Consider the following 22815-nt stretch of genomic DNA (forward strand, 5'->3'; position numbering starts at 1 on the left):
AGCCTGTTTTGGAAATCAAAAGCTTTCTCTCTGCATTCCAACCATAACATCATAATCCTTCCTGGGGTGAACTCCTGCCTCTCAAGGAAATGCAAAAGGAGCCAGACATTCAAGCGTATGTTAGTTACCAAGCACGTACAGCTGCTGTAGGAGAGACTTGACCACAGTGGCTTAAAAAAATAGGGCCCTAGTGTCCCATGCACACATGCTCACCAGAGGCCCTAGAGAGATGGCTCAGGGATGCTGTGGAAGCTCCGTAGAGCCCTTGAATGGGGCTCTTCATTCCTCTGCCCTGCTGCTGTCCTGTTCTTGCAGGCTGAGGCAGGGGCAGAACCCACTTCCCTCTCATGGGGTGTCCTGCTTGGATGGCCTTGCCTTTGTGGGGTGATTTCATGCCTGTCGCCTCATTTCTGGAGCCTCTGTCTAAACCTCCAGATGGCGAGACCCTGGGCATCCAGCATCCTGGTCTCATGGCTATTGACTCCTAACAAAAAGAGTAACTGTTCCCTTGGAATTTCCTTAAGTCTTCCCAGCCCTCAGACCAGGCTGCAGCCTGGGACTCAGGAGTCAGGGGTGCCTGGCTCTCAATTCACCTGTTGCTGCGTGACCTGGGCCAGGTGACTTGGCCTCTTCTTACATCAAAATGGGGCAACTGTCTTGTTCCCATCGAGGGTTAAACATGATGTGCCGGGCACTCCACACGTGGATATAAATGTCAGAGGCTGAGGTCAGGGCCCCAGCCCCCCGTGTCTCCATCAGCACTGTGTGCTCGGTCCACGAGGATGCAGACCCAGGAGTTGGGAGCCAGCACTCCGCTAAGTGCTGGGGAGGCAACGACCTCCAGGAACAAGAGAGAATATTCCCTGCCCGCGGGACCCTGACAAAAGCAGGATAACTTCAGACAGTGACAAGTAAGGTACCACGAAGAGAGCAAACTGGGGAGGACTGAGTTGGGGGAGGGTGCCTTGGTGTGGGGATGGCCCCTCTGAGGAGGTGGCCCTTGAACTGAGACCCAGGAAGATAGAAAGGGGAAACGGAGCCAGCCAAGGACAGGTGAAGGTGAAGCCAAGGGTGAGTTCCGTGGGGCGCCCCCTTTCCATGCAGCTAAGCCCCCTTCCTCCTTCAGCTGGATGGTGGAGCTCTGGGGTTCTAGTCCTGTTGTCCTACAGTGGGAAAGTGACTTTAACCTCTCTGTGCCTCAGTTTCCCCTGTAGAATGAGGATGATGATAATAGTCTGGCATCCAAGTAGATGAGCACAGAGAGTACTGAGAACAATGTTCCCAAATGCTGCAGGTGTGCTGGGAACACTGGGGAATTTCAAAGGCATGAGTGCTGTTTGCTTGACACAGAAGGGTTGCAGTTTCTGGTTGGTGTGTCCTGAGACTCAGGGACAGATGGGATCTCAGGAGTGGAATCCTTTTCCGAAGGGTCGAGGCTCCTGCCTGTAACAAAGCTGCCCCCAAACCCAGATTGCACCATGAGCCAGTAAGCAGGGAGCCAGCACTGTGGCCCAGGAACTCGCTCCTGGGTGTGCATTTCTCGGAAAGGCTTCTATTCCCATCCCTCAAAGTAAGCAAAACCCCAAACCCCACAGATGCACACCACACACATCACTGTCTGCAAGCCCAGCCCTGTTTCCACGCTGGTGGGGATGGTTGATCATTTAAGTGCATTGAACCCTTTCTGTTTGTTTCATGAAAAAATAATTTCTGTTTGCTTTAGCCACATTGTTTGTTGTTTAAAAGAATAAAATAATTAAAATAAGAGGAACCCTATGTAGTCTTGGATTTTTCTCTTTGCCAGCACATAAAAATGTGTGGGTGATATCTATCGTTTTTTTTAACCAACACAATTTAATGAGTTGTAACGTTGTCCATCGAGTTATCATGCTTTATCTTTTATTTAACAAATACACATGCACATCTATATATGCAAATTAGATGTCTAAATCTATATTCGTTTTCTGTGGCAACCATAACAAATGACCACCAGCTGGATGGCCTCCAACAGCAGAAACATTTTCTTGCCCAGTTCTGGAGGCCAGAAATCCGAAAGGTGATGAAGGGCCAGTTCCTTCTGGAGACTCTGAGGGAGGGCGTGTTCCAGGTTCTTCCCACTCCCAGGGTTGCCAGCATCCTTTGCATTCGCCGGCTTGCAAAGGCATTTCTCCAATGTCTACCTCCACCATCACTTGGCCTTCTGTTTGTGCCTCCCTCAGTGCCCTTTCTCTGTGCCCATCTCTACCATTTTCTAAATTATTTTCTTTGCCCTTCTTTGTCTAAGCTGGATAAAAAGCCAGTACAACAGGCATCTTTTCTTTCCTAGAATGTGTGGTCACCCTAGCTCTGCTGTCCCCCTGGGTTTCAGTTATTTATCACTAGCCAGCAGCTCTGGCGTATTCACGGCAGCTGGTACTCGGCCTTCTAATTGGACCCTTCCCTCTTCCACCTGTTTTTGGGGACTACACTTTGCAAAGGAGAGTGGCAACCATCCATGTGGCAAGCCCCAAGCCCCCTTTCCTGACTACTTAACTTTGAGGATGTAAACACAGAGGTCAGGTGACTCGGGGGAGTCGTGGTCACTTGGCGAGGGGGCTTGGATTTGAACCTGGGCATTTACCTTCAGAATCTGAGTTTGTATCTATGGTGCTCTAGTGCCTCTACCCTAGTTCTAAATGCCCTGTGTTTAGAATGTGTTCAGGCTGCTCTGATCAGATTAAGAGCGCTGCTGAACACACTTTTCCTTCAATGCTTTTCACTGCTGTAGGGCTCTTACCTACTCCCCTGGAGAGGACCACCTAGGTTGTCTCCAGTGCTAGGCTTCCCAAACCCCATGCTGACGAGTATCCTCATACACAGGACCTCCAGGGAAACACCCCAGGTGCACAGGCTCAGAGCAGCAGGTTGCAGGATATTCCTATGATTAACTTCTCCAACCACAAAGTGTGTTCCTTCTGTGAATTCCTGAAGCCGTGCAGGCTCCTACTTCTAAGCTACACAACTGCAAACCAAAAGGTGCTTCGAGGAGCTGTCATCGTGATGTGACCGGCTGACGGGACTGTGTACTGGAAAGGAATCTGCAAACGGTTTCATGCTGGACAAATGTGTGGGCCACTCACATTGTTGCTGAACAGCAGGATCTGTCTTTAGGGTGAAGTGTGGGCAATTTCCATTGAGGGGATGTACTTGCCACCGTCTGGTTTGTGGAGGAGAGAGTGCCCCTGGAATCCAACCCACAGGCAGCAGCCTAGGACCAAAATCAAGCAAGCTCTTGTGGCCTGTTAGAATGCAGGTCGAGGGAGGGGCCTTGATTCACAATGGCTCAGTGCTCTCACCACCGGGCCCTAATGCACAGGCTGAGGCAAGGGCAGCAGGGCTCGGATTCTTAAATCCTTGTGGACTCTGTGCACACAATCCACTCTCCACAAGCAAGCATAGTGGACTTCCTCAGGTAGAAAGCAGCCCAGCAATTTACTCCTTGGCACACAGCTCCAAAGATGATCCCCAACAATGCTACCCCTACCCCCAGCATATGCCACCCATTCCTGCCCAAGATGGAAAAATTACTGGGCAGGCCTGTAAATGCTCCGGTCAATACAGTGACAGTCTGGGACATCTGAATCCTGGTCTTAAGAAGGCTGAACACTTCTAATTCCCGCCTCTTGGAATCCAGCCTCTGTATTGTTAGAAGCCTGAGCCACAGGGCAAGGATACAAAGAGGTGAGCTGAGGAGCTCTGGACAGAAGTCCAGTGGAGCTCCCAACACCAGCCAGCACCACTGATGGCCACGTGAGCAAGAAACCTTGCACGTTCAGCCCAGTTGAGCCTCTGAATGACTGCAGCCCCAGTACCATCACATGGAACAGAAGAACTGCCCAACTGAGCCCATCCCATGCACCAAATCCTGAGGAAGAAGAAAATGGTAATTGTTTCAAGGACTCAATTTGAGGGTGGTCTGTTATACGTTAAGAGATACCTGAAACAACCTCCAACAGAAATGCATGCAGAAGGTAGCCAAGAGACATATACCAGTCTCCAGCTGGAAATAACTATGTGTCCCTCAACAGTAGAAGGAGTAAATAGCCTGTGTCCCATCAACAGTAGAATACTCTATGGTGGTGAAAATGAACAAACGATGGCTTCCATGCAGCAATCTGGGTGATGCTCATAAACACAGCCCAGAGTGAAAGAAGCCAAGCCCATTCTGTATGATTCCATTTGTACCACGTTCAGAATTAGGCAGGACTATGTCTGTGGCTGCAAGTCAGGAGACGGGTGACCTGTGAGTGGCGGTAACAGGAGGGGGCTTCTGGAGGATGGAGTTGATGTGTCTGGATGTGCACACTGCTCAGAGAATGTGTTTCCTTTGAGAAAGCTCATCGAGCCAATTTGTGGACGTCTCTGTGTGTATGTGATGTTTCAATAAAAAAGTTTACCTTAAAATGTAAATCCGATGTTTTCTGGTTATCTATGACTGCATAACAAATCATGCCAAAATGCAGTGGCTTTAAACAGCAGTCTTTCATTACTTCTTGCACTTCCTGTAGGTCAGAAATTCGAGAGGAGCAGGGCTGGGTGGCTGTGGCTCAGGATCTCTCATGTGCTCAGTCCTCATGGAGGGCTAGGTTGGGGTCAGTTGTGCCAAACTGGGTAAACCACTCACCCTCTCTGGTCTTCAGTTTCTCACTGTCAGTTGAGAGAAGGAGACAAGACCATATCAAGTTTCTTTGTGGCTTTAAATGCCCAGGATTCCCTTCTCTTCTCGGTGTTCGTGGAGTTCTTTTGTAATTAATCCTTTTGACCAAGGAACTCTGCAGAGCTTCCTGCCTCATGCCACAACCCACATTGGCCCCTGTGAGGTCACGACAGGTGATTTTAATTTGTTTTATTACAGAAAAAATAAAATATATGAAAGCAAAGACAATAGGATAACCAACCCCTATCTGCCCAGTACTCAGCAACAACCATTTATCAGCTCCTGTCCAGTCCTATTCCACCTCCGTCCCTTCCCATGGCCTCTTGCCTTGGTTTTTCAGATGTAAATCCCATCTACACATATTTCACTTGGTATCTTCGGAAGACACGGGCAGAGCTGGTTTTGACAGTGATGCAATTGCTGGCAAATCCGTTTGCATCCAACATTGTCTGAAATTTGGGTCACCTCTTCACAAATCCTGTTTGGAAAAGTGCTCTTATGAGGAACAGATGCTCCAGATGAGTCACAAGCCCTAAAACACACATACAAACAGACACGCCCGTCCTTTCTTTTGTTTGGAAAGCAATTGTTAGAACTTCAAGAGTGATTCTAGGGTGCTTTGCAGTCAACTGCTTACCACAAATGGGATGTGTATAAATTTAATGATTTCATTTAACACTGCCCAGTCCAGGCCTCAATCCCCTGCACTACTGTCGATGCTCCTTCATCCTGCACACGTGCCCTGCATCTCATGTTCAACGTCAGTGGTGGCAATGAGCACATGCCAGGTGTCCTGCAACCTTGGGCTCTGGAACCAAATGCCTGTGTGAGACCTGGCTCCACCACTCACTAATGTGTGCCCTCAGGTGAGTCAGAACCTCTCCTTCCCTCCATGTCCACATCTGAAGCATCCTTCATTATACTGCTTCGGGGATTGAGTGAGATCATAGACTCAGCACTCTGCGTGGTGCCTGGCACGCAGGGAGTGCCTCATAAACATCGGGCACTGCCTTGCAAACTGAGCAAGGGTTCCCCGTGGCCAGCTGCTGGCTGGCGGTGCGCAGTGTCTGTCTCTCTATAGGTCAGCTATAAGCGTCTGTGTTAAATCCAAAGAACAAGCCAAAGTATGATCCCCAAAGGGAAAAGATTGCCTGAGCGAGCCTAATCCTCCTGCATCTTCCCTCACTGCCTCCACTGCTTGATTAAGCCTGACACAAGGAAAGCATTCAATCTCACTTTTGGAGGCGAAGAAGCACAGAGAAAACCTTTCTCACAGCAAGAACCGAGTTTGTGTAAGAACTGCAATTTTGAGGTCCTGCAGGACACAATCGGGGTATTGTACTTGTGGCTTCTCGTCAGAGCAGCCAGCTCGCCGGACAGTAAACAAGCTTCCAATGAAATAAAGGCTTTGCATGGCAGATTCTCTTGCTGTGACTAATAGATCATGTACTTCCAAGAGTATATGTCACATTTGTCATCTCAGATGGGGGACCCTCCCAGCCACAAAACAACCTGAACAGTAGCAAGGAAGCCAGTGCCAGGCAGTGATGCCTGTTTCGGACATGGCCCCCTCTTGGTCTGAGCTGGAGCTTTTAGACGTACCTGCGGGTAAGGAAGATGAGTGGAGCCACCCAGCAGTCTGTCCAGCCCTTGGCTGCCTGCAGCCTATCTTCCCTCCTTGGAGTTCCCGGGGAATAAAGGATGCAACCCAAAGAAACGTTACATCTTGCAGCATTGTTTAATAGAAACTCTAAGTTAAACGGTGGATCTACATAATTAAACTTGTTGCATTTCCCCTGAACCCCTGCCCTAGCCATGGGTGCCAGGGTCACTAGAACAAATCCCACACAGATCCCTGATCACCTATCAATGAGCACAAATGATGCAGAGAGGTAACACGTGTGGCATCCCTCACTAGCTGTGTGTCCCTGGGTAGTTACTCAACCTCTCTGAACCTCAATTCCCTCACTTGGAAAATGGGGATAATACCCCCTGCCTTGGAGAGGTGTGATGATTAAATGCTTGTGAAGCAACTGGTGTGTGCTTCATGAAGGTGACAGTGGTGGTGATGAAGGTGACACTGCAGAGACAAAATGATTAAACTAAAAAGGATGGCACGATCAAATGCTACAGGCAGAAGACCTGGTCTCCAGAGGGTTAACAGAGAATCCCCATTTCCCAGAAGAAGAAACAGAGGGCCAGAGATGGAGCAGGACGTGGCCACGGTCACACAGCACTGCCACCCAGTGCCTCCCTCTCAGAGTGGCAGGAAACTCCAGGAAGAGCCATGGGCATCCCTCTCCTTGCCAGGACTGAAATTCAGAAAGCTGCCCAGGACTTGCTGCTGACTCTGTATTCCGATGGATATGAGGAGGCTGCCCTAAGAAGATAGTGTCAGGGGACTTGTTGGGTGTGTGTGTCTGTGTGTGTCCACAGGATGTGTCTGCAGACTCTGTTCTTGTCCCAGCACAGCCTGCAACTATCTGGCAGGAGCTCCCAGAATCTCTAAGCAGGACATACATAGGGAAGGGATGGAAGGTCTGGTGTCTTGCTCATCTTGGAAGCCAAGAAAGTTGGGCCTTGGCCAGTGGGGGTGGGCGACATGGCCACTTTCCTCTAGGACACAACTGCCCTGCCTGGGGGGCCCATTAACCTTATAATTAATCTGCCCCCTTGGAGGCCTTGGGCAAACATTTAGATTGGGGACTCCCTCATCTGGTTCGCCCAAATATTTGTAGCTTGTGGGTCACCCGGCCACTTCCTGAGAGGCTAAATCTGGGGATGTCCCTGTCCACACAATTTCCATCTCCCCGGCACTGCCAGGATGAAGCTGAGCATTGTTGGTGTGTCTGGAGACTTCTGGTTCCACCTGGGGCCACCTGGACATCCAGGATGTTGGCGGGGGTTGGGAGGACGGGCAGCAGGGAACAGGATCATGTGTGAGCAACTCCTCTTATGGCGAGCACCGCTGATCACCGGAGAACATGATCTCAGCAAATCACGGCAACTCTGAACAGGCTGCCAGGGCAGGTACTGCCCGGGGTGATGGTCTGCCCCCCCACCCACCAAAGCTGCGACTGTCCAACCCTGCAGGCAGGTGGGGATCCTGCACAAGGGAAAAAAGTTACCCTAGCTGGTGGGCACGGCTGGTGATGGTCTGGGCCCCACCGAAACCTAAGACTGTCCAATCCTGGACTCCAAATCACTCACAGCCCCTTACATGAGTGGTTTCATTCATGCATTCATATCAGCAGCCCAAAGACTTATTTTTATGCACTTCCTCGTGATTTGTCCTTTGGTCACCATGAACTAAACTTCTCTGCACCCGGCACTGGGCTATACAGGCTTCACATTAACGTCGGATTAAATTCTCCTAAGCTTTCCGGGAGAAGGCATGGCCTTTCCCCCACTTTACACATGAGGTCACTGAAGTCAAGAGAGGTTAACTAACCTACCCATGGCAGCCAGAAGCAGAGCCTCCCTAGAAGCCTGATATACCGACTCTACCAAGCTCCAGATAGTTCCACAGCAAGCCACGGCTGGCACACCACCGTCTTACGATCCTGCCAAAGGCTTTCCCACTACAGACCAGGCGAGTGGGCTGCAGGGAGCTCTGAATTTGGGAACTGAGACAGAACACCATCCATAAGCGCCCTAATCCACAAGGATGTTGTTCCCCCGCGACCAGAGCGGCTCCTTCTGGGATGCACCAAGCGGCGTGGAGGCAGCGCGCCGGTGCCAGGCCTGTGGCGGGGGCGCAGGCACAGCCGGAAAGGGCCTGGAGGAGCAGCTGATCCTGCTGGGGTCGCTTAGAAGACTGAGCCTGTACTTAGCTCTCCGTGGTAAATAACAGCTCTGGTTTCTGCTAAAAGGATTCATTCCCAGAACACAATAATTTTCATCTCCTCCTCACTACAACCCATATTTTATGGCTAAATATACGCCATAATGAGCCACTGGCCTGATAGCGTCGTTAAGGAGATATTTGACCTCGGGTTTAATTGCAGGATGGAATAAATGGCTGGGACGCGCAGAAGGGGCCCTACCAGCTCGCAGGCGAGTTCAGGGCTCAGCATCTGGCATTTGCCAGCCCCAGAGAAAGTGGCGCGGGTGGAGAAAGCGGCTCCCGCAGCGTCCGGGGCGCTGAGACGCTCGAGGGCGCAGGCGCCCTAGAACAGCCGGGTGCAGTCTTTGGCCAGGGCTGCCCCTGGAACACCCCGGTGTGGCCGCATTAGGGAGCCCCCTACCCCTGGGGAGCGGCCCTTTCTATCTCGCTCCCTCTTTAGCTTGCCGCCCTTCCTTTCAAAGCACCGGGAGAAAAGGCCAACCCCACCCCTGTGAGCCAGCGCGAGGCCGGCTACCTGGGCGCATGCCTGGCTACCCATCACGACAGATTAAACATCGGTGTGAAGCGTTCCTGTGTCTATCCCTCCGCCGAGGGCGCGGAGGGAGCGGGGATGAGGACCAGCCCCGGCACCTGCTGAAGGTTATTCAGAGAATGGAACCCTCGCTGGCGGACAAATTGCAGCGCACAGCTGAGCAGGGCGGCTGGCCCAGCAGGAGGGGCTCCGCGGAGCAATTGCACCCGGCCTCCCACCCCTGGGTGTGCAACTCCAGAGCTTCGGTTCGGAAAACACAGGCCAGCCGGGGCCTGTGACCTCCACGGCCCGAAGAAGAGGGGCGGATTCAGGCCTGTGGCAGCGCGGGCCTTTCGCGCTCCCGCCCCTGTCTGTTCTCAGATTTTTCCCTCGGCTGCTCAACGTCAAGGCTACACAACCCGTCAAGGGAGTGTCAGCGGTGCGCACGGGTTTGACAAATCATAGTTCGCTGAAAGAACGAGGTGCCCGATAACTGTGACTTAGGCGCACTTTATTCTGTCTTGGTCGTTTTTATTTGGGAGGGAGATGTGTTAGGGACTTGCTGTATCTGGTGGAAACTGTGATGCTGCTATTCTCAAAAATGCACCTACACACCTAGTTTGCACCTTCCACTTCAATATCCTTTGATCTGGAGATAAAAACACAGCCTTTCGCCTTCCCCATGCTTGACCCACTCTGTTACCCAAGGCCCTGGAAGCAGCCCCCAGGCTGATCCTTGATGGGGGGCAGCAACCTCCCAGCCCCCAATCAAGGGGTCTGCTGCTCTCCTCTGTGGTGGCAGAGGAGAGAAAGTGGGACAAAGTCCTCAAAGAAATGCCTCATCCCCAAGTAACTCACTCCCTGTGCTGTGCGCATTATCGCTACGTCAACTTTGGAGGAGATGGAAGGAACCACCCTCAGAACAACTCTCCTTCCATGGGGGAGAAAGTTTACAAGCAAAACTTTAATTTGGTCCAGTAATTATCTATCTCTCGATGTCTCCTCTTCCTTGTGAAGTGTTGTTTCCTGGGATCGACTGACTTCTTTACCGCCGGGGTGTTAATCTGATTACCAGGCTGGTGAGCACCGCCTTCAAAGCGTGTTTGAAGCAGTGTCGGTCTTCTTTGTAGTAACGGGGAAAGCAGAGATTCAGAACAGGGCTTGGGGGATGGCGCCCCAGCGGTGCCAGGAGGTCCATCTCTCCAGGTGGAAAACCCAGGCCGGGTGTTCTCTGGGCCCTGCCTTCCACCTGCAGGCGGGCGGGGGTCCAATGAACCCACACCCAGGCTGAACTGGCCAGAAAGGGAGGGAACAGCATCTACACAAGCAGACTATGGCGACCACCAGAGAAAACAGGGCGGACAACCCAAATCTCCCCAGTCAAAGTTCCTCTAGGAAAAGATTAGACACGGCTCTGAAAGTTCCACTGGGCTAGACACCCGCCGAGTCTCCGTTTCACCTTGTCTGTGGAGACGCAGCTATGCGGTGTCTGATAATTGGACCGGACCTAGAAGCGCCGGGCTGTGGTCGCCCAAAGGCGTGGTGCCCGCATCAGCCTGGCTGCCCTGACCCAGGAAACACCGACCCTGTCCCAGGGCCCCAGCCACGGCCCAGGTCACCCAGCCGCGTGGGTCAGTCTCGCTCCCGCTGCTGCAAGTCGGGCTGTCTCTCCTGCTGGCCGTTCTCCTCTAACCAAAGCAAAGGAGGGCAGCACCGCCAGGGTCCTTGCCTATCCACGGAGGAAAAGACGGCAGTGGGTTCCGGAAAAGGGGGCGAGGAAAAAAAGTTCTCTCGGGATGGAAGGACTTGGTAGGGCCTTTAGAAAATCTAATTGCTTAGCCCCAGAAAAAAAAAAAAAGGCAGCTGCCCAGGAAATAATGTCAAAATCCGGGCTAATTATATTATTAAAAACAAAGAAAAAAACGAAAATGAAAAGGAGCAGAGCGGTGAAGGGGATAAGGGAGGCTGAGTTCTAGCCGCATCCGTGTGTCCCGGAAGCGTTATCTGAGTGCTCCTTAAAAAAAAAAAGGAGCTGCGGGACTTAAATTAGGGTTTTTCTTATCCACAAACCTGATTGCGCTACCGAGGGTTGGTGGGGGGAACGAGGTGAGGGGGCTGATTGCAAACAGAGGGTTCTCGATTTGGAGAAAGTTAGAGAGGCGGGCAGGACAATTTCACCCAGTTAGAGGAGGTGGGGAGGGGGGAGAAGGTTTCTGCTGGAGGTCCCAGAGCGGCCCAGAGCGCGCTCCCTTTGATTGGGCCTGGGACGAGAGCGCGGCGAGTCTCCGGCGGCCGCGGCGCGATCGGCTGGCTGTTTGTAATTCCATCCTTTTTTCATTAACATAAACACCACTTGAACAAAAATATACACGGCCACCTACTTCGTCGGGAAAGACAGTCCAGCGCCCACCGGCCCGTGCTCGCCCGCCTGCCGAGCCCCGAGTCCCGGCAACGCGCCCCGGGTGCTCCGGTCCACTCGGCACACGCCGCGCGCGGGGCTCGGCCGAGGTGGCTTCGGGTGGCTCTGAAGCCTCGGTCTTCCCGGCTCCCAGGACGCCCCCCGCCCCCGCCCCTCCATTCAGCCTGTCATCTCGGCCCTCCGCCGCCGCCGGAGCCCCGACGGAGGTGCTGAGTTGTCAACGCACATTCCTAGTTAAGCCACTTGTTGATAAACCCTCTAGGCAAATTGGTTCCGTCTTTACCTGCCCGCCCCGCCCCCGCCCCCGGCCCCAGCCGGCGCGCCCCTAATTGCTGGAGGAGCTCGACGCCGGCGGCGGCCTCTGCAGCGAGCTAATTGAGTTGGAACCCGAGCGGTCTTCGTTAAGCCGGACGCAAGGCGGGGACGGGGGAAGGGGGCGGGAGGTGAGACGCAGCCTGGGACCTCCGGCCTGGGGTTGGAGGCCCACGCTTGCTGGGGTGGGCTTTTGGTGGAGGAAGAGCAATCATGCGGAGGGCTCTGCCGCCGGGTTAAGTGGACGCAGCGACTATCTGGCGGTTCTCGGGGGTCTGCGTTCCCTGGTTCACAACCACCCCACCCCCACGCGCCTGTGCACATGTCCCTCCCGCCGCGCAGGGTCTCCGCGGGCGCGCCCCGCCCCAAATAGAGCTTACTACAGTAACCCGGGAGTCTCACATCTGAGCGTCCCCCACCCGCCCACCCCCGCACCGCCTGTACCCCAATTTCGGCCCGCACCCGACCAAATTTTTAAAATTGGGAGGGTTTGGGGGACTGCAATGGAAAATCAGCTGGCCCCGGCCCCAGACTCCGTCTACACTGGCACAGACAGGTGGAGTACAAAGCCGGTTTCCTGGATGATTCAGCCCCCAAATCGTAGGTAGAAATGTGCAAGTAATGGACCTTCGATCTGCTTTCCCTCCCTGAGCACATAATCCGTAGTATTCGCTGTTTCCCGTTGCCCCTATAGACACGCCCCAACCAATCTCGCACTGTAAGTGCATTTCTTGGGTTTTCCGGGGAAAAGCACGGTTCCAGCACCCCAGATTCGTCTACCTCGGATTCCGACCCAGGCGTCAGCCTCTAGCGGCAATCTCAGTTGCATCCAGAGAACAGCGCCGAGGCCTCCCACTCCCAACCCTCTCCCCTACTGGCTGGGGCGGGCAGGGGTTGGGGTTTGAGTAAGATCATGATACCCGGGGCCTGGGCAGTTTTACCACCGCCCAAGGGGCAGTCCCGGCGGGAGACGCGCGGGGCCTGGGTTTCCAGAAGGTGCCTCCCCAAGGGGGCGGGCCCCAGGTGCACCCCGGTGCCCCGAGGCCCCCCAGCCTGAAAGCAGGCCGAATCCGCCCTTGACCAAGTCAAGGCCAAGCGAGTGCGAAAAAGGCGTGTATGAGGGGGCCCCAAGACCTTTTCCCAGCCTGAAAAATTTTCGGCGTTGCAGCTCTGGCGTTCCTGGACCCCGGGCGCTCAGGCGCGCACCCCTCCCCTGGGCTGGTGAAGGTATAATAAACACGGCGTTCACGCCGGCAGGACCCATCATTAACCCAAACCGCGGTGGAAAGGAGCGCTCGGTTGCAGAGCTAGAACAGCAGTTACCAGCCGGGGCTGCCTGGCACCCTCCCGCCGCCGGCGGCGCCTTCATGGCCGCCGAGCTGCCTCGCAGCCAGGTCCCAATGCCGACCCCAAGGGGTGCCGCCCCTGGAACCCGCGGGGGTCCCAGGTCCACGCCAAAAGAAACGCGCTCTGCTTCTCCCGGGCGTCAGATGCACCGCCTCGGCCGAACGCCAGCCCTGGACAAATTTTTCCGGGAAGGCGACGTAAAGAATGTCAGACTTGCAAAACCAGAGTGCGCCTCGGCTGCTTAAAAAGGAGAGAGAGAGAGAGAGAGAGAGAAGTCAGGGGCAGGTGGGCAGCGGTGGAGGGGCGGCTGCCCTGGAGTCACGGACTTCAGCAGAGGCGGCTTAGCAAAAAACGCAGAAAAACGTGGGGGCGGCAGCGGAGGGAGTGTTGGACGCTTACCGCTGGTCTCACAAAAGAATGAATTTGATTCCTAATTAAGTTAGTTTTCATGGTGCATTAAATGGATCTCAGCTCAATTTTGGGAAAAAAAACAACGACCCCACTGAGAGAAAGCTTCGCCTGCAGCTGCCAGTGGGAACGAAGTGGTTTTCAAACCCTAAGGGAGGTGGGAGGAGAGGCCAGATAAAAGGATCAATGCTGACCTTGGGTATATAACAAAATATTTAAAATATGTTGAGGTTTATGCTTTTTTAAATAGCGGGTCTTATACATCTACCCATGTCAGGGATAGAATTTTTGCAGGTAATTAATTGCTAACTATTAGGAAAAAATCCCCAGGATGAGAATTAATTGGCACTGGGGTAGACAAATGCAGAGCACATATGAAAACCAAGTGAACCACGGAAATTACTTTTAAAAACGAATAGGCGCTAGGATCTCTGTGTGATCAAATTGGTTAAAGATTTGCTGTATTGCAAACATTGAGAAAATACGTTTCAAAATAAAAGGACTAGAAAGTTTGAGTGGTTACTTTATGTTTTCGCCTCCATTTGATTTTTAAATTCTAGAGGGTAGAAAGCTTGCTGGCTGGTAACAAGGTGAGCACTGAGTGGCAAGGTGAGAGGCAAAAATAATCATCGTTAAGACGGGGATAACGCGCTTGTTATTTACATTGCTAGGAGCGCTCCAACCCTTAGGCTGAGGAGCAGAGGAGCAGTCTCTATGACACCCCAGGTAGAGACAGTGCCTGGGCCAGTCAGGGCCCCCTACTCCAAGGAATTCTCCCGGGAGGTCTGCTTTGCAGAATGGGGGACAGGGGCCCCTCTGACCTCCAAGGAGCTAAGTCCAAGCGGCTCTAAGGGCCCCGCTTTGCTCGAAGTCCTCCTGCTCCAATTCCTTGACTTGAAAAGAGCCTTCAATAAGGATTCTCCCTGAACACCCAGGGAGGGGCAAAGGGCGAATGAGCGCCTCCCCCAACCCCGCAGCAAAACAGCAACAGACAGTGCTGACGTTGAGGGCATGTTCAGGACAAAACCCCCACCCCTCACCCTCCCTGTCATTTCTCAGAAACTGGACTGTAGGGGGGTGAAGGCTGGGAAGTGGGGGTGGGAGCTGGTGGGGCCTCCCCGGGAGGCCTCAGATTTCCCCTGCTTTCCCCGGGGAGGTGGTCCCAGGCAGGACCCCAGGCTAGAAGCTGTTATTTTGTTATTAGGTGTTGTGGGAAGCTGGGGAAGGGGGATGCAAGGGCTTTCAAACTGCCTTAACGTTGCCAGAGCCTCCAAGTAGATGACGACATTTCCCCTCCCCGCTTCCAGCCTCCCCGCTTCCAGCCTCCCCGCTTCCAGCCTCCCCGCCAACCCCGTGCTTTTCCTGGGCTTGCTAATGGCAGCCCAGAGTCCAGATGCCACAGGGGTCTGCACTGTCGACTTTGGGAGAAGGGAGGGAAGTGCCTTAAAATCGATCCAGCATTTATTGGGCCCTTACTGTTTGCCTCTGTGCTGCACCTTGCTTTCCTGTCTGTGAAATGGGCTTCAGAACAGCAACTGCGCAAATAACAGCAATGCCTCAGCACAGTGCTTGCACACTGCGGGTGCTCAGTGGTTCTCTAATTATAACAGCATTATCTTTCCATTTAGTCTTCATGGCTGCCCTAGGGCACAGGGACTGTTATTCTTGCCATCCTGCAAAAGAGAAAGGGGGCTCAGAGAGGTCAAGAAGCTGCCCAGGGGCCACACAGCAGATGGGGCAGCGAGGTGGGATTCTGACCCAGTTCTGGGGCAGCCACTACAATGTGGTGGGGACCCCTTAATGAGGGGCTCTGTTGACTGCAGAGGGTGACTGGGGACCAAGCCCAGCCATGAGAGGATGGGGGCTACATCTGAGACTGTGTCACCGTCTTGGTGATGAGAAGTCTTTCTGAGTTCTCCAAGGGCTCAAGGAGGCCGCTAGCTGACCCCCAGGCTCCTCCCAGAGCCCAGAGGGGAAGGTGCTCATTCACCAGCACGCAAGAGCTTAGACTCCCCACTACTGCTCATGCCTGGCCCTGACCCTAAACTGCCAGGCTTGAAGGGGCTCTGCACCCCCAACAATAACAACCACAGCTAACGAATTTAATCAGCTCAGCCACCCAGAAAGGAGGTGCTGTCATTGTTCTTGTTTTGCAGATGAGGAAAACCAAGCACAGAGAGACAAAGCCACCAGCCCATGTCCCCATGTCACACAGCAGTGGAGCGGAGTCTTAGCCAGGTGGGACCCACACTCCCAATCACTAATGGCTATATTTGTTTGTTTAACAATTCGGCCATGGTTTGAGATTACGGTGCCCATCCCCCCACCCCCACCCCTGCCAGACCCTGCAGGACGCACTTCAGGTGTTCCTTGCCTGGTCCTCATGTCAGCTCTGTGGATGGGGACTGAGGCACCGAGAGATTAAATCATTTGCTCAAGGCCAGAGCTAGTGCCAGGGTCAGGACGGAACCCTTCTCCACCTCTGGGACCCTTCCTGCATTAGCGGGGTTTTAAACCCAGAGCTGAGAATGGGGGTCTCTGGAGTGGGGCTCTGGCCACCCCAAACCCCGCTTCTTCCTCCGGGTACTCCCCTGCAGCCAACCAAGGAAATCCATCCATGTGAATGGAATCTGTGTATGCGTGTGCTTGTATTGTGCGCTCTCTGTGTGTGCATTTGTGTGTTCTCTGTGTGTGCCTGTGTGTGCATTTGTGTGTCCTGTGTGTGTTCTGTGTGTGCCTGTGTGTGTATTTGTTTTCTGTGTGTATTTGTGTGCTCTGTGTGAGGTGTGTGTGTGCACGTGTTGTGTGTATGTGCCTGTGCATGTGTGTGTGTTGCTGTCTCCCTGCACGTCTTTGCCTTCCATCCACACCTCCCTCACTGTGCTGAGTCCCCGATTCTCCCACAATCTTTGTATATGTCTCTTGGGGCCTCGCCCCTGTCCCTGAGCCTCTAGATGTCTCTGAATTCTGATGAGGGAATATCCTCGGTCTCTCTCTGGGGTGGGCAGGGGTTCCTCTGTCTCCCTGTGCCTCTGTTCTGCGTGCACCCCACCTGGCTCCCACCCTGAACTTTTCTTCTTTACTGACTTGCCAGGGGCTGTGTTACCTTTGCCCATGCCAGGCACACAGGATCTGGCTCTCCAATCGATTTTGCAAAAAAAACAAACAAAACAGGCCGGTGGGTCTGTGCATGTCTGCACACGTCCAAGTGTAAATCCTTGAAGGGGTTCCTGGAGTGGCTGAACTACAACCCGGCTGGGACAAAAAGGACCCAAACTAGCCTTGGAGGAGGGTGTGAGACGAGGGAGGCGCGTTCATTTTCTCAGGGAACCCTGGATTGTGGGCAACATCCTTGAGCCAGTAAAGCCCCTTCCTCCCTTCCCAAGCCTGGCATCACTTGGTTGAGTGGATTTTGTTTTCTCCCTTAAAACAAAACAAAACAAAACAAAAACTTGTTTGCATCATTTTCAACATCCTCTAAGCGAGAATAGACAGGGCATTACGAGCCATAAATGGAGACCAATGGGTACATGTTGAGTGTCCACATTAGCAGGTTTCTGGGAGCCAATTGCTACCTTTGATTAAGAAACAAACCTGAACGCGTTCCCCTTTCACCTCTGTTTCCATGGTCCCCATTTCCAGGAGTCTCCCTGGCTTCTGATTCCCTCTTCCCTGTGGGGTGAACATGCACGCCTATCGCACCTCTCTCTTTCAAATCTGAAACTACACAACACCTGCCCAGTGAAATTTAATTTGTTTTCCTTTTGGTTGGTCTTTTAGAAACCGATTCACGTTCCCATCTCTTTTCTCTTTGTTGCCTTGCTCCCTCCCGGTCTCGGAAGGACTTATAATTCCACAGAGAGCAACTGAGTCACAGGCCTGCTCCCTGTCTTTCTCTGCTGCCCCTTTTTGGCATCAATTTCCTTTAATGTGGACACTTTGCTCAGAAACAAATTCTGGGAGCCCCTTCAACACCCCCCCCCCAACTTACATGCCCCATACGCACACATTCATGCTGTAAGGAAAATAGTATCACCATCTTTCCAGGCAGAACTGTCCATGCAGCAGAGATTAAAAATCTATCGGGTTGCCTCAGGCACTGCCCCTGTGGGAAGACAGAGCTGCAGATGGGCCGGGCGTCCAGCAAGGGAGCACCGGGAAGCTCACTGTCTCAGGCGCTTTCTGTTTCTGAGAGCCACGTGTACTGCAGATGCAAGAAATCTTCTGAAAATCTCACCGGGAAGAGGGCTGGAGATTCCTGGGCTGCAATGTTGTCAAATATTTCCTTGAAGAACATCATGGAAAATGCGTACATTTGGGTAAAAGGGCCGGTGGAAGGGGCGAGCTCGGGCTGCGGCAGCACAAGCACCAGACTTTTTTCTTTTACATTTTTCCTTTTATTTTTTCATTTTTTCCTTTTATTTTCTTTTTTCCTTTTATTTTCTTTTCTCTTTCTTTCTATCCTTTTTCTTTTTTTTTCTTTTATTTTTTCCTTTTTTTTTTTCATGACCAAACTAATGAACGTCTCTATATTGTTCAGCTAAGGGGAGATTCACTGCCAGGGCCTGGGACCAGGGATCGCCCTCGTCATAGCTGCTCCCCAAAGTTGGCCTTGATGGTCCCCACAGGTGGGTTCCCAGTCCCATCTGTGCTAAGTGGGTGTGACAGGGCTGGGTAGACCAGCGCGTGCCACCTTTCTCTCCTCCTCACCTTGTGGTACCTTCATGAAGAGTCTGGGGAGGAGCCCAGAGCCTGGCTTGCTACTTGCTCCTGACTGAGTACCTTGGTTTGAGATTGATCAGGCAGCAGCAGGCACAAGTGAAGACAGCACCCCTAATATGTGTGGCTTGGGTCAGGAGCTCTCCTGATAGTGCCATCGCCCCCAGACACTGGGGGACCCCGGGATTTGGGGCCTCTTCTGCTGCAGGTTCCGCAGGTCTCGCCTGCGCCGGCGTCTTCCCTCTGCCCACTGCAGATAGGTGGCTCCGTGCCCTGGGCACACAGCCTCTCACAGGCCCACTGGGAACCCGACACACATGTCCCCGCATCTCCACACCACACCAAGAGCTGCCACCACACCCCTCCCAGAGCCACAAAGCCGGTAAATGTCACTCGATGGCTACAAAAATAAAGTCAGAGCGTCATTTCGCTTCCCTGGCACCTGAGATCAAAAGAGAATCAGCATTACAGTGGGATTTTGTGAGCTGGTGATGACCTTGAGGCGCCTAGCCAGGGCACAGGCAGGGTTCCGAAACCGATCGCTGTGTGGTCACTGCATTATTGCCTTCTTACTATGACTGCGTGTCAGGCGGCGTGGAAACCCTGGGACGGTCTTCCCTTCGCATAGCCATGCGCTACTGTACACACATGGCCTGACGCTTGGGCGGAGAGAGTACTGGTCACCACGTGGACCCTGTCCTTGCAACGTGCTGTAGCCAGAATTCATTTTGCATCCACTGGTCTCCCACGGAGTTCTGTTTCCTCAGGCACTGCACTGTATACAACTCTAAATGCACCCTGCATGGAACCCATTGCAGGGCACACGCAGTCTACATGTATCCTAGGTTTTATGCTCACAGAACCTGCAATACTCCGTGTCTGGAATACGTTATTTGCTGCACGCCTCCCAGAGGAACATGTAACGTCTGTGTAACATGCTATCCTGCACACATCTGAAAGAATCTGTGTACATAACACTATTATGCTGTGCACACATTTCCTCATATTCTGTGTAGAGAGCACCTCATTTTGTACTCAAATATTCGGCTTCCATAACAAGTTACATTGCTCACATCTTAAAATATTCATTACACGTGAAACCACCGCATGGTACCGACATCCTTCTGGAATGTCCCGCACAGAGGCTGATATATGTGCACAGTTCTCACTGTTCTGCGTGCCCAGCCCCTCACACTGGACGCCCACCTCACACTCTTCTGCCAAGGGAGACTTTGGTTCTCCCCTTCCCTGTGCTGGCTGTACGGGCCACAGTCCTCTGCACGCCAGCAGCATGACGCGTGCACAATTAGAGCGTGCGAGAAGTATCTCAGGTATCTGTACACAGACCTTCTTATAATCCACCCGCTGGGCCTGATATTTCCCCACAGTCCCCTAGTCCCCAGGGCTGCGCTTTCACCCACAAATATCCCTCCCGCGCTCCTCCGCCAGCCGTGAAGTTTCGTTTCCCCCGGCCGGGTCCTCCTTCCCTCCCTTCCGAAGCCCCGAGGACAGGCCGCTTCCCTCCCGCCCAGCTCCCGCGTCGGGTCCTGGCTGGCCGCCCTACCTTGAGGCGTCGTTTGAACCTCGCCTCGCAGGGGGTTGGAGGGAGCGGGGGCGGGCGAGGAGGGCGCGGGCCCGGCGTTAATGCCGAGCGCGGGCGGCGGTGGCCGGCGGGGCGGCTGCCCTCGCGGTGGGTGGTCGGCGGCCCCCTGCCCCGCCCGCGCGGCCGGCCTGGGCTCCCTCGGAGCGGGATCTGGTTCCCCGCTCGGGTTACGGCGCGCTCTCGGCCCGGGCGGCTTCGCTTAAGCAATTAGCTAGTAAAAATACCTTGGGCCTGGGGAGTGGGAGACGTTGCAGTCGTGTCCGTTTTTACACACCCCCCACCCTGCTCGGCCAATTTCAGGATTCTTGGGGCCAGAGATGGGGCGCAGATTTGTTTTGGGGTGGGAGGGGGCCGGTCTTCATGGATTTTAATCCAAGAGCAAAAGGCTGCCCGCGATCTCTGTCCCTGTCTGCATTTTCTCCTCCATCCCTGGAGCTGAGTCCCTGGGGTTTTTGTTTCTGTTTGTACAACCTAAGCCTTCCCTGCATGGTCTTGTCCAACCCTCCGTACGACTCCAAGAAATAGGAACCATGATGAGTTCCATTTTTCAGATAAAGAAACTAAGGTGCAAAGAGCTTATGCATCATCCTTACATGGTGGGGCGAGTTCAAATTCCCCTGCCTTTGGGGTTCGCGGCAGCGGGGCCCCTCTGCCCTGAGCACCGCTGAGCCTCACCCCGTGGTCAGGACACTTAACGCCCTGGTTCTGCAATCAGGCCAGGTTTGGATACTGGCTTTGCAGGGTGACCCAGGACCTGGAGTGACCTCGCAGAGCTCCATCTGTGAATGAGGAGGGAAATTATACTGACTTGGTAGGGGCATCGGTGAATATTACACAAGTCTCTTAGGGACACTTAACCAGGGTCCTGAGTTCATGGTTGGTGCCTCACAGGTTCACAGATGGGCTCCAGACATTTGGTGAAACCTTCAAAATCATTCTACGAATGTCACAAATATGCACCTTCTGGGGGCGGGGGCAGGTCGGACTAGTTTTCAAAGGATTGACAGCCAAGAGGAAGGTTAGGAGCAGACAAGGGCAGTTCATCGAGTGAGGAGCAGCGCCTGGTGCCTGGGCAGCAGTGGATGAGCCTGTTATTATCTAGTATTCGTAGTTGTCATTGCTATTTTATCACCATCAGTTCCCCAATGGGGGCTCTCTGTCCCCTTGGCCCTGGGAAGCCAGGGCTGTGTAATGATGGCAGAGGCATTTCTAAGCCCCATTCTCTCCACTCCCCGCCTACACAGAGGCACATGGGAGAGTGAAACGCCAGGAAATTTTGTCCTTGGACGTAGAGAGGGGAGACGGAGAGTGTTCACCTCTCAGTGCTGGCTGATAAGAGAGCCAAGTCCATGCTGAGCCTCAGTTTCTCCACCCTAAAAATGTAGGATCAAGGGAGACCTCTCAGGGACATTGTAAGAGCTGAGAATGCAGTCTCTGAGCATGAAGGAAAGCCCTTCTTGCTACGGCTGTGGTTTTCCCCAGAATTCAGGGGGTCCTCTCCAAATTACAGAGCTGGGAGCTCATTCGCCTCCTCTCTCACGCCCCCACTTCTACACACACCCAGCAGTAGAGATGAGCAGTTGGGGAGAGCCTCCATCTTTGGCCTTCCTGAGACTCCCAGGCCTACTGGGCCGGCTCTTTCGCTGGGCTCCGTGACTGGCTGTTCTGTAAGGTCTGGTTTGCTGTCAGAGCCGGTGAATGGGCAGAAAGAAGGGTGGAAAGGAGGGAAAAATGGATCTCCGGGTTAGCCAAAGATGGGACCTGCTGCTTCCCTTCCCCAACTGAAGAGGGCCCAAGAGTGAAGGAGTCTGCTGGGAAAGGGCTCCCCAACTTCATGCTCTAGAGACCCCCTCACTTTGAAGGCGCCCCATGAGTGGGGGAGGGGCGAGGGGAAGGGAGATGCTATTTCCACTTTCAGAGAGCCGCAGCGTGCGCCCTGCACCCCTAGCTGGCTTAAGAGCTGTGCAGCCTTCTCTGCTCACCTCTGCTAAGGGCCAGATGTGCTCTGGCAGTCGGCAGTAGCGACCCCTTCCTGGGAACAGAACTTTCCTCCGGAGGCCAGTGTCTCCTTATCTGCAACTGCCATTTGCCACACACACACACACACACACACACAAGTTGGGAGAGAATGTGAGAATGCTTGTGTTCGTGGACGCGTGCGCACGTATGGAGCGGCGGTACCTATGATTATTTGCGCGTGGCGCCTGGCTATGCGTGGGCGAACGCGCAGTGGAGAACATGTGGGCGTGCATGAGGTGTGCACTTAAACCAAAGTGTGCCCTCCCCGTTGGGCAGGCCTGTGTGTTGGTCCAAGGGTTGGGAGCGCCTGAGCTGTGTGAGGGTCGCTGGGAAGGGTGTTTGAGGCCGTGGGCGGTGCGGTGCGTGTCTGTGTGCGCGGAGGCTGAGCTGCTTGTGTGAAGTGGTAGCGGGTCTGCCAGAGAGCGTTTACCTGCGTGAATGCACAACCACACACTACGGGTCACGTCCCACACTCATTCTTTCCCTAGGCGGGCCAGGCTGTCTGCGCGCGGAGACCCAGAGAGGCCAGCGGAGGGGCAACGCGGGAAGGCGGCTCTCTTCTCCCGCGAGCGCAGATCTGGCGGAGGAGGCGGCGACTGCCCGGCAGGCTGCGCCGGCGAGCCCCCCAGCTCCTCTCACCGACGTGCCAGGCGCCCCGAAGGCGACAGGCGTCTCCCGCCGAAAATGAAGGCGTCCGAGCAAGGAAGGTGGGGGCGGGTAGTTAGCGGGAGACAAGGAGTCCGGAGAAAACCGAGAAGCGGGTGGGCTTTGAACGCGCCGCGCCGCGGGCCGTGCTGCGAGCCCGGCACACGCCTCTCGCCCCAGCTCGCGCTGGGGCTTGGCCTCTAGGCTCTTCGCGATGACCCGCGAAAACACCCCTCGCCCCCCTCTTCCCAACCCGGAACCCTGGAGGGAGAGGCCGGGCCCGGCCAGC

General features: G+C 54.0%; 1 protein-coding gene across 20 annotated transcripts in view; it reads right to left on the bottom strand.

Moving 5' to 3' along the window:
• The window catches only part of LOC101059267 (uncharacterized), a 34522-nt gene that overhangs the window by 11288 nt on the left and 419 nt on the right, over positions 1–22815 (bottom strand). For 6 of the 20 annotated variants that reach the window (XR_010152662.1, XR_010152671.1, XR_010152663.1 and 3 more), the window contains exons 2-3: positions 5024–5174; positions 4437–4686 (exon numbers count right to left, since the gene is read on the bottom strand). The exons of 5 other annotated variants lie outside the window; for them this stretch is intronic. Coding sequence is in view for 2 of the 15 variants with exons in the window: in XM_063797907.1 (XP_063653977.1) it covers positions 5158–5174 (17 nt within the window). In the remaining 13 variants the exon portion in view is untranslated. Of the gene's footprint in view, positions 1–1877; positions 4853–4937; positions 5229–6298; positions 11588–15016; positions 22802–22815 lie in introns of those variants that run through there. 9 more of the 20 variants (XR_010152669.1, XR_010152668.1, XR_010152670.1 and 6 more) reach the window with 9 other exon arrangements.

Source organism: Pan troglodytes, chromosome 18 (genome assembly GCF_028858775.2).
Source record: "Pan troglodytes isolate AG18354 chromosome 18, NHGRI_mPanTro3-v2.0_pri, whole genome shotgun sequence".
Lineage (NCBI taxonomy): Eukaryota > Metazoa > Chordata > Mammalia > Primates > Hominidae > Pan > Pan troglodytes.